The sequence below is a fragment of the Eutrigla gurnardus genome (genome assembly GCF_963514095.1).
Source record: "Eutrigla gurnardus genome assembly, chromosome: 15".
Lineage (NCBI taxonomy): Eukaryota > Metazoa > Chordata > Actinopteri > Perciformes > Triglidae > Eutrigla > Eutrigla gurnardus.
In genome coordinates, this window is record NC_139938.1 from 10,984,028 (window position 1) to 10,996,261 (window position 12,234).

Consider the following 12,234-nt stretch of genomic DNA (forward strand, 5'->3'; position numbering starts at 1 on the left):
GAAGGGCAGATTGGAGTCACATTGGAAGTCAGACTTCCCCCTCTTGTTCCCTGAATCCAGTTTCAACTGCATAACAGGTTCATGTAAGGTAGCATTCTGCAGCTTTTCACATATAAATACATTTTGTTAAGTTTTTATATTTTGTGATACTAAAAATCAATCATGATTACAATCACTTTAAAATGTCTCTTCAAATAGAAAAAAGCTGTCATGTTGTTCAATTTAAACAAACATCTATTTAGACTGTGGAGAAACAATGTATTACAACTTATTCACCAACAGACACACACACACGCACACACATATATATATATTACAATAAAGCATATGCATCTCATGGGGCTCATCCCATTTCTGATATCTGTTACAGTTATTTAGATATGAATATTCTTCTGTAATAGTGTTTTGATTGGTCGTCTGTGGGAGTGCGTTAGAGCAAAGCGGTCGTTCAATAGTCCAGAGGGCTGCTTTAGGTCCATCTGTCCTCTGTTTACGATTCCCTGTGCAACAGTCCTGAACTTTGTAGACAAAAAAATATCCTTAGCAATTAATTTAATTTGTTTAGCCTCAATTGGTATGAAGGGCAACAGTTCTTGTTTCATAAAAATGTTCTTCTTGAATGTGCACTTTACCTGCTTTTGAGTCTTGTTAGCCTATCCCAGTAATAAACCCCTGCACTATTATACCATCAGCTTCTACCCCTGTTTGATGAGCTACACAAAGCGGGCTTCATATTACCGCTCGCTCTGACATAATGCTGATCTGAGTACAGTTGAGCTGCACAGAACGAGTGTGAGGATCCATGGATATTTTCCACAAATGTCACATGGAAGGAATTAATCAGTCAATGCAAGAGTAAACAGGGAAGTTCATGAGAGCCACACAGCAGGTGTGAGATCAGTGATGTTTTTCAATGAACATAACTCTGGCAACAGTGCTGAAGAGAAAGAACTTGGCACTTAGCATTGACAGTGTGAGCCAAACAAAGAAAAAAGAGTGATCTTGATGAACAGAACCCTCCGGGAAAAGAGACAGAGATTAGTCACTCAGAGGCAGGAAGCTTACTTGAGAAGAAACCTGTGAGTCACATTCATTCCGCCCTCCGACGATGAAGAGCTCTCCATGCTGAGAGTGGTTGGAGAGGACTACTGCTCTTTTTTTTCTCTCTTTTTGGATAAGTTTCTCTAAAAACCTTAATATTCCACCATACGATTTATATGACGAAATCTATAATACAATTTTGAAGTTACATTCTATTAAATGCTACAAATATCTGAGGTAAATGTATCATCTTAAGAAATATGTCCAATAGCTTGAATTGTGTTCTGTCCCTCTATAAACACTCCCTCCCCCGGCAGGCAGCTGTGGCTTTTCAAGGCTTCTCTAATCACTGACAACAACACAAAAAGTGCCTGTGTGTGTGTTTTCTTCTCAGTGTGGCCCCCACGTTTGATTTAAGGCTCTGTCTCCATTAAGTGGCCTTCTGAACAAGGAGCTGAGTTACAGTAGATCAATTGTGTCATGAACTGGAGGTCACCTCAACAGTGCTTAACGGTTTACCATCAGCGCCTGTCTAGCACGCTGTCACCACTTTAAACTCACTTTAAATTCCTCCAGAATCGGATCTGTGGGCAAGTGGCCTTGATTCTTTTACAGCTAGCAATCTAAATGCCAAACAGGGCATATGTAAAACCAGAACAGGGAGGAAGCTAGCTCTAATTCAGTCCTCTTCATCCACCAGCCTAACACATGTTCAAAGTCCAGCGTTATGGTCTGGATACAATGCAGCGCTGCACAATGATAGAATATATGAAAGAATAAAATAAGCAACAATATAGAACAACATTTATAAAAACAGAACAAAAGGAAGACATAATATCTGTCAATAGAATAAAATAGATCTGTATTATCCACAGGGGTGCATAAAAAGATAGGTAGGAGTGGGTAGTTCAATGTACATTTCACAGATGTGGTGCAATGTGTAAATCAGTGTTGAGTCTCGGACACAACGTGCAGAGCTGAGGTTTATGAGCGAGTCAGTGGAGTGCGGAGGATGAGGTGGAGCTGAGGAGCCTCACAGCCTGAGGACAGGAGCCGCTCTGACGTCTGCTGGTACGGCAGACTAGTGGACCTCATGCCAGACAGCAGCAGGGTGAACAGACATGGGGCTGGGTGGGTTTGTCTTTTAGTATCCGTTGTGCAGGTTATCACCGGTGCTTGCAAAATGGATACCAGGGATGTCCTGGGTGCTTTTATATACCCTCTGCAGAGCCTGTGTGTCTTCAATGCCATACAAAATGAAAAGAAAAAGGATTAGAGCAAAGTGATTTGATATATCTGTCCATTCCAATCAGTGAATTTCACATGCAGACGTGGAGAAAAAGTCCAGGGCAGGGAGAGTTGTCAGGCTGGATTCACTTGGATCCTGCATAGAGCTAGCTGCTGCACTGTGAGTCATGTAAACCCTGTGTGATGAGATCGCCCCAGCATTGTTTGGTAGTAACAGAGTCATTGTCATTATCCAAGCAGGCTGGAATGACAGCAGAGAGCGATCTGAGGACGTCTTTGATCTCTTATTTCACTCCATCAAATCCAGCTTGAAAGCAGCAGCATTATGCCCAACTTTCTGGGAAAACACTGAGTGCAAAACAGTGGACGTTGGTGTCCGGCCTGCTGACATAGCTGAACTCGATGAAGATTGCCAGCAATTTCTTGATTCTAAAAGCCAATGCTCCAATCACAGCAACACCAGCCTCCTCACACTTACTGACTCTGGGAAATTGGCTGCAGCACAGAAGCTTTTACAGACTCTGGCAGAGGAGTCTGGACCTGGTGAACGCCTGATAAGGCTGATTTGAATGAGACTGCATTCCCTTTTTGTTTTTGATTACAGGAATTATAAATATCAATGCTGACCCCACTTGTGATGCAGCCCTAAATTAATATATTGCAGCTATCAAAACAATGCGGACGGTCTGGTTTCAGCATGACTCAACGATGCCCCCAAGTGGCCTGAGCCAGCCAGTTACTGCCCAGCCAACAGCAGTACGACCACAAGCAGCAGATACCTATGTTTACCTTTGTGTTAAACTCCGAATTAAGTTTGCTCCTCTTCAAAATACACAGCGGAGAACATTCATTATCACCATCTGTCCGCTTTTTTTCAAGCTCTGTGCCAGATGGATGATGGAGGATGCATGACTGCTTGTGACAAGAAGCATCACCATTTCCTATAAAGTTTTAGAGTGAAGCAGCAATTATTTTAGCATAGAGGACATTCAAGAGCCTCTGACTTCCACACACACCACATACCTTTATTTACGTTAATATTTTGCATTGACCTGAAACAAGAGCACACACACACACACACACACACACACACACACACACACACACACACACACACACACACACACACACACACACACACGCACACACACACACACACGCACACACACACACACACACACACACACACACACACACACGCATCCTTTGTAATTGGACTAGCAAAGAGGGGACTTGTTTAGACACCAACGGCCCCCTATTACCCACTAGGCAACTTGCCTGCCTTTTGTGTCTTCAACAACATCCAAATAATTGCATGCTTTACTCTGTGGATAATTCACTGTTGCTGCACAGTAGTTATTCCAGGCTCATTCAATAGAACAGTCACTCATGGTGGCACAAGCGGAACTATTTTCTGCATGTATTGTGTGGCCGAGGCTGGCTCTTGTATGGGGGTGGTGGGGCTGTAATTTGTGACTACAAGGCCTCCCTCTGAAGGCGTTTGGTCGCTCTGGAGCACGCAGCTAATGACGAGTGCCACACTTTTACTATCATCTGTTTAACTAACATTTAATACATTTATACGCACAACTCTCTTTATAGCTTAATGCTGAAGTGCAGAAACGCAAAAGCCATGCCTAATTAAAAACACAAAATAATATAGTAAAACATGCAAAATATGACTCTAACAAGAGTATTTTTTTATTCGATGTCCAAGAACCCGACATCCAAGCACAGAAACAGCACAGTGCTCGAGTCTCTCCAGCTCTCAAATTACATGTGCTAAAAATAAAAGCACTAAAAAGGCAAGTGGCTCTCGGTTGTCCTGGAATGGATGGCTCTGTTTGACTTTCTGATGTTTTACATTTGATGATTGCAAGTCCAAACTCTCCCCAACAAACCAAGTTATAACTGCAGAAATGTCAACACATTATAATCAAGGACGGAAGAAAAAAAAACAGATTGTGAATAAAACAATATTCTATAAGTTACCTCTTATTAAATGCATTAAAAGAATATTACTGACAATAGTTACAGTATGCCTTTCAATTGACATGAACGTACACTCTCACTAATCTGACCAAGTCATGAGGATAAATATGTTTTGGTACATGGTCATGCTTTGTGTTCTCTCACTGTAATTACAACAACCTTTCACTCCCCTTTGACCACTGGCCTCCTGAGAACTGCATGGTACTCCAGTAAGAGACAGACAGACATACTACATGCTGAAAACAAATCTATTGACACTGGTAGCCAGAACAATTTGCCCTGTACTTCTAAAAGAGTTTTTGTTGTTGTTGGTCTTCATTGATGTCCACAGCCTGTGTGGGTACAGTAATCTTGAAAAGCTACTGTTGAGAATGTCCCAACCCCCCCATTGTTATCACATTGATTCAGTCCATAGGAGGCCTAGTAATGACTAAATGGTGCGGTCTCCTTCAACTCATGGTACCCCTGGTGGTTTGGCTCTGTGAAGAGACAGAGAGGGCAGTTAGGGCTAAGAAGTACCACAAATCTAGCTCTTCTACAGTAATCAGTGATTTTAAAAGACTCTTTTAGAAATGTAGGCAGTTCAGTCTGGCTTCAAAAAGAAAGTGCAGTAGCAATACAGTTACAGACAATAAAGAGAGAAAAAAATACTAAACAATGTTAGTTGAATAATTTGCCAATTGCAAATACTTCTAAAACTGCTTCTTCAGGTCCATGTGGATTTGACCTTATTGTGTATTCAGTATCTGCTCAGTAAGAATTGCCTATGCTACCTTCCATTTACATTTTCAGACCCTGCATCTGCAGTCTGGAGGTCACTTAATAATTTTTTGTACATCCCAGATGATGTAGATGAAAATAGCCACAAGCAGAATGCGTTTGAGTGAGTAGATAAGTGTTACGGTACCGAGACTCATATTCTCCTCCACCAGAGGCCTCTTCTCGCTGCAGTTTACCACTCGTCCCTGCGCCGCTCCCAGAATAGTCATGATGTCCACGAGGTTGAGCTTCCCTTCCTCCTTGGCCTCCTCCACCTCCTCCGTCAACTCCATCGCAGCCTCTTCACGCTCTTCCATCTCCTCTTGGGTCAGCATTGCGTTCAATCCCTGCCCCGCGGTGGCGTTGCCCACCTGTGGTGGCGGCAACGAGCACAGTGCCCTCACCTTCCCGTAGGACAACATGTGAGCTACGTTGGCACGCAAGAAGAGCAGGAGGACATTGAGGTCGTTCAGTGGGCAGCCTAGTCGACGGCGGTTGATGAGGTCGAGGGCCGGGAGGACCTCGTAGACGGAGAAGAAGGTGGTGTCCCAAACGAAGAGGCGAATCAGGCTGAAGAGGACGATAGGAGCCAGCAGGACGTAGATGGCGCCGTTGGCAACACTGATCACCTGAAAAACCAACTGCCCAACCATTTTACACTGAACCAGTTCAGGAACCCAGTTCTGATCACGCAGCATGCCTGTGCGAATAAAGCAGCTGAACTCGTCCTGCAGGAAGGCAGACAGGTGGAAGTAGGCCAGGTAGAGACAGGCAGCTGTCATGAAGGTCAGGAGGAGGAAGCCCCGCAAGAAAAGCATGCTAACAAGGAAATAGGAGTTTTGCTTGCACTGCATGTATCTCTCCAGGAGGGGGTACTCAAAGTATCGCTTCTTCTTGGCCCTGCAATTGGACAAGGAAAAGAGTCTCAGCACCATTCATTTGCAGCTGGGAGTTGAATTTAAAAATGTATGTTCTACTTTGGGGGTCAAATAAACTCAAATAAAATTGGATTACTGAAAACATGAATATGGAAGTGTTTTGTTTGAAAGAGGCATTGCACAAGCCAACAGTCGCTGGTCTCTGACCTTTGCAGTTCGGCCTGAAATGTGAGGGGGTTCTTAGTGTTCTGGCGCATATCCAGAATGCTCTGGGCCAGTCGGATCGAGCGGTTGTATGACTTGTCTAGTTCTTCAATTATGAAGAGCAGATCTGAGCCCAGCGTGGGCATGACAAGCTGGCGCCAGATCAGAGCTGGCAGGTACATCAACACTGCCATGGCCAGAAGAGAGTAAGGGAACATCTGGATGGACAGTGAGAGAAAGGAGAGGCAGAAAAGAGTTAAAACAAGCAGAAGACAGACGAAGGCTTCACAACCACAAGTCCACATTTAGAACTGCTTTACTGATTGTGACGGGACCTTAAATGTCAACTGCACTGGCTCTGAATACTTTCAAAATAGCTTTCGGAAAACAAACCATGTACTTCTTATTAAAAGCGGCACAGTGGCATTTTAACTGAAGTGTTGCCAGTGACTGTGAGGACAAAACAAGTTAGTCAGCCAATCTCTCAACTTACTTTGTGCACCCAGAGCGAGCGCTCCTCAAAGTTCCCATCGCTGTCAAACTCATGATGCATGAGAGAGTCCCAGCAGTATGTGTCTACATAGCTGGCCTGCTTCATGGTGAAATTGCTGGGAGGAAAACAGCTGATCTGAGGCCCTGCAAAACAAGCAAATGTTGATTTCTAACATTATCTGCTAATATGGGAAATTATTTTCTGCTTATTAATTTGACCATAAGAAATCGCTAAGCAGTTCATATCAATCTCTCACACACACACAGACACACTCACAAAACATTGTATTATTGTTGTGAGGGCATTAATTGGCATCATTCTGGCCTTTACCTTAACCATAGCAACTAAATGCCTGACCCCAACCCTTATCCTAACCTAATCCAAAATGTATTCTTAAACCAAATCTTAAACCTCAAACAGGCTTTTGAGGTCTGTCCCAAAGTGAGGACTAGCCAAAATGTATTACTTTTCAAAAATGTCCCCACTCTATCTAAAGCTCAAATGAATCCCAACAAAGATAAGCTGTACAAGTTCACATAGTACAGGAGGTCCACTACCAGACATGCACATGGTAACTACCATGATACCCTTTCCTTTCCCTGGAGAAATCATATGTTTCCAAATGGCAACCTGGCATTTAGAACCCTGGGTGACTCCATTCTGCACCTTATATTTAGTTCACCTTGATATAAACACATGCAGTCCAACCACTTGAATCCATGCTCTGCACCCATCTGTTATTTCTCAAGGGCGCGCCACCCTAAAGCAGAGAGCTTGGAAGGGAACACACCAAGGGTGGGGCCGCAACTAATTCAGAGCCTTGAAAGAGAATCATGGAGCTTCTATTTTTTTTTTTTTTACACCACATCTGCCCAGCTTTCTGGGAGTAGAAACATACTGTCAGGATGTGATTTATGCTGCCAGTACACCATTACATGGTCCAATTATACTACATGCGTGTCATTAATCAGCTATTCTTCAACAAATTGATTGTGACAGCTAAATTATTATTTTGGTAGCTGAGGTTATAATGGAGGATTTTCATTTTAAGATATATTTATATGAAAAAGAGATACTGAACTCAAACTAAATATGTTTTGTCTATGTAACTATTTATATTTTTCACATACTGCAGTTGAAAGCACCATGATAAGGCAACATAAGACGTTACATTCTTCAAGTTTCACCTACTCATTTCAATATTATATAGAATAAAATGTTTGTATGAAAATGTATGTGATGCATTTGATTTGAAATTTGTAAGGACATATGGAATCCTGTTATAGTGGATATTATCGGAGGCCAACATGGCGAGGCTAATGGTGAGGACAGATGGTGGAAGTAGTGAGCAGAACAGCGGTTGGTTCATCACCATCCATTATTAGGCCGCCACATAATGAAATACTGTTAAAGTATATACTTTATAAAAAGGCTTTTTAAAGCAGTCTGTCACATTCTTTGTCCTCAAAGTTTCACAATACCCTAAAGGCATCATATATATGTAATTTGTTTCCAATTGTGCAAACATGTTGACATTAAAAAGGTTTTTTTTGTTACAGAACGGATTTATGTTTTTAGGGCCTCAAGCAAGTTCAATCTTATATTTTTCACATTATACCGATGGAAGCTGCATTGGCACCTTCTCCGGTTTAAGTCATGGCGATTGCTGTGGTCATAATACTATCTGACGCCACTGTATGTTCTCATGCAGCTTCCTGTGGGAATCTGTTTTCCACTTTGCTTGTGAGTGAATGTGTGGGCGCATACATTGACAACTCACCCTGAATAAAAAAAAGACAGCACATGCCTTTTCTCGAAATCTTGTAAAATATTCTCCCGCTCAACTCCCCCATCCCTGTGAGCCATTTTGGCAAAGCGACGGAACCTACATTTCTGCCACCGCTCCTATCACTGACTCCCACTCCACAATTAACATTGGCAGATCATCCCCACATTTCTGCTTTGTACAAGCATTCTTGGCTGAGAGTCCAGGTGCAACTAAACCAGACTCCAGACAGCAACGCAATCAAGCACTGTTGTGAAACTGACAACCCAGCAGATAGGCAGCCAAGATCCATCAGTCGGGCCGTGCGCCCCGGCAACACATCGTGTTTCATCCCCCCCACCACACCCCCAGTTAATCAACATATCCTCTCATTTGACTCAAATAGTGGGGAGCTGCCACAGAACAACTTCCCCTTGTAATTACAGTGTGCCAGCGTCAGTGAACGCTGCTCTCAATCATCCCCATGGCAATTAGCATCAGAAGCATCAGGCTGATTGCAGAGCAGCTCGGGAGACGTTTAGTTCAAAGTCAAGGGAGTCAGCCTTCCCCAGCAGACAGACTCGTACTAAAGAATCGCCACGTATACTTTGGATTGTGCAGCTGCACTTTTTGTGTTCTTTGAATGACCACAGACAGGTTGTTGGCATGTTTCATGACAAACCGTCTGAATCGCTTCAGCCGACAGCAGAACAGTCAAACGATGATGAATGCAGAGACGGTTGTAATTTTGTGCTGACACAGTTGTCAGTGCTGCTGTGGTATCTACTGTATTCTTATGGTAACTTCTGTAGTTCTCAAACTTTTTCAACCATGTTCTCGTGTCTTTTTGCAATTGGTACGTCCACGAAACATGTTTGTTGATGTTTGAATCATGGTTTTTGTTTCCCTGAAATGGAGTCAACATGTCTTCCTTTTATTATAGGTTGTTGGTTATGTGTTTTTTTCCCCCTCTTGCTTTATTCTGTTTCGACGTACGAAAGTACGACGTAATTATAGCTCTCATTGGTATTGCTCTTTATGTTTTTTATTTTCTTCAAATAGGAAAATTGTTGGGATAAGCTGATGTGTCCGAGTGCAAAAATAAAAATCGGGGACCTTGGGGAAGAAAACCGATGTGCTCCCTTGCCCTGATTCAGGACTTTTTAAACTCAGCTCTGACATAGTAAAGAAAAACTTGATTCACTTCTTCAGTGGCTTAAAAAAATATATAATTCTGTCAAACCTGTTGTGTTAACATTGAATTAAATACCATTAAATTCTAATAATTTAAGTAATTTTTTATGTATAATATTCCTCTTTATCATAACCAGTGCTATATAATAGGCAGAGGACAAACAGTACAGTTACTTTACGGAGGACACATAACAGTGTTACCGAATCACAGAAAATATTTTGACAAAAGCACGGAGAAAGACAGTGGCTCACCCAGGGAGACCTCACGGGCGAAGGCCATGGACACCAGCAGCAGTGGAAGGCCCACAGACACAAACTTGATGACCTTGTCCAGCGGAAGCTCCAGCTCCAGGTGGTTGATCCGGTTTATTCCGGGGTTGCTCTGCAGCAGGGCATCGGATAGCATGGCCTTGGCGGCCGCCTGGGCGATAGACATTTTGAACTCCTATGAAGTGATAAGAAAAAAGGTTTATTTCCTGACACAGTCGAGAAGCAAAGAAAGAGTGTGTGCTGTGAGTACAAATCTGTCTAATGTCCTGTCACTGCTGGCTTTTCTCTACATTATCATCTCTTTCAGTTTTCACAGTATATGATTTAATAAAGCAGAAATACCTGTAAATGTAAAACCTCTAGAGTAGTTGATTGTTTTTCCAATTAGGAGGAAATTCAATCAGAATTGCAATTAACATTATTTCAAGCAAATGTCCTCAATATATGATGGAAGCTAGAGCCTTACCGTAAGTCTTCCAGCTTTTTTTGGTGAAAATGTTTTTGCAGAGCCAAAGGGTTCCTCTAAAGGCCTGCACAGTGTTGGAAAGCTTCTTAAGTATTCAGGGAGGTTCTCTGTAAATGAGAGGTTGGATCTGGGCTGGACCAGGCCGGTCCGGGTCTGGCTCTAATTACAGAGTGGACATCTGGGAGCATGCAGGCGCCCAGATGGCACTGACTGTAGCAGACCTCCACTACGAAGGAACATCAGGCCATGCAGTGTGTGTGTGTGTGTGTGTGTGTGTGTGTGTTTCTCTGGTCTATCCACACTGGAGCGCGATGGTGAGGCCACTTCAAACAAGTGAACCATCGCCAGTGGCTTTTTCAGCCTCTGTCATTCTGAGACTATTTTTACTGCTCTCCAGCCTCAGAGCGACTGCTGGCTGACATGTTGTACCATACAACAGGGATGGTCATGTTTCTGTCCATTGCAGTATATGTGTTTCGGAGAAAAACTCGCAATGTGTAAAATTGTATCTGATAAACTGTATTCGACAGGATCTCTGTGGATGGGATGAACTGGTGTTTCTGAATCTGACTACATTGCATTTGGCCATTGCATGGGATCTGTGTTGTAGTTTCTTGCATTATGTTCTGTGCTGCAAATTAAGGGGAGAATCTTGATAGATTTGCCAAATGTTACAAATGGTTTGAATTGTGTCTCCACAAACAGAATTGTTTTCACCAGAAAAAGAACATTTGTAATTTGTTGAAACATCTTATAGGTCAGACAGTAGACAGTAGTCGCAGGTTCATATGTACATTAAAACGGGGTTGCATGCTGTAATCATTTATTCTAACCTGATGAAGTGATGGGGGACACAATCCACAAACATACACAAATGTAATCAACTGAAGCTTATATGAAGTGGGTACATTCAAAGTCTTTTTTCGCCCTAAATTCTGTGTAATGTTGTGATATTGTTTTTTTTATCGCTGAGCTGCAGTGGAGGAATCATATTACAAAACCACTTTGAGTTAGCTAAGTCAAGTTGGTAGCTTCCAGATAGGTGAGGCCTCATCATCTATCAACAGTTCAATTCAACCATGATCACAGCCTTTGCCTAAACTTAAATGAGTATTTGTCACCCATTCCACCAATCTCATTGACCACATAGTTTGACTTGTGGAATCAACAGAGCATAAACCTGTAATGACTTAGTGGCAAAAACAAGTTGTATAAAAGCAAGGCTAATATTTTAACAAATAGTTGCTTATCTAGTGACATTATTGATTTATTTATTTAACGACAATATGAATGTCCAATATTCTCTCTCTTTTAGCCCTTTTGGTCTCTACCAACCCTCTTCAGCTGCTAAATGCTCCACTGTGTTTACAAGCTATTTTGTCTGTCTGCTGCGCTTGAATTGAAAAAAAGCTTACATGCGATAAAACCAAAACAATGAGCTGAAAGAAGCTAAAAGGTGTACACCAAAAGCAGCTCTGTGTAAGTGATAGTAAGGGGCTGCGGTCACATTGGAATATGATTCTTCAGTAGGAAGTCCAGTTTTAGGGGCAGAATCCCAAAAATATTAACGTCTGTAATTTAAAGAACGTTAATACATTCTTTAAATTACAGACGTATATGAATATTAGCCAATGTTGACTTTTGGTTTCACACAGGATGTGATCTGCAATCTCCTGGCCGGAAGTCCGTCCATCCATCCAGACGTCCTCTTGATGCACACTTCTGTGACTTTGATTAAAAACGTATTTGTGATTTATCAAAAAAAGGATCCGGGAGAAAAAACCTTAATGTAATTTATGTAATTGACAATTCAGTTTTAAAAGTTGAAGAAGGTTCAACACCTTTGACTATACATCCTGCTTCTTTGTTTTGCTGTGTTTTTTTGTTGGCATCGTGTAACTGGTCCAGGGTGAATGAAAAAAAA

General features: G+C 42.2%; 1 protein-coding gene across 2 annotated transcripts; it reads right to left on the reverse strand.

The window, feature by feature from the left end:
- Window positions 1–4,600: 4,600 nt before the first annotated feature.
- On the reverse strand, window positions 4,601–10,402 carry LOC311025481 (pannexin-3-like). 2 transcript variants are annotated; one of them, XM_084028400.1, is made up of 6 exons: window positions 10,311–10,402; window positions 9,827–10,019; window positions 6,616–6,758; window positions 6,126–6,340; window positions 5,189–5,940; window positions 4,601–4,760 (listed from the first exon to the last, which is right to left on the reverse strand). In XM_084028400.1, exons 2-6 carry the CDS (start codon window positions 10,008–10,010, stop codon window positions 4,702–4,704), a joined length of 1,353 nt encoding a protein of 450 aa, XP_083884526.1. In that variant the 5' UTR covers window positions 10,011–10,019; window positions 10,311–10,402; the 3' UTR covers window positions 4,601–4,701. The 2 variants fall into 2 exon arrangements, with proteins under 2 accessions (XP_083884526.1, XP_083884525.1); XM_084028399.1 differs by lacking the exon at window positions 4,601–4,760 and having other exon boundaries at window positions 5,082–5,940.
- Window positions 10,403–12,234: the final 1,832 nt, after the last annotated feature.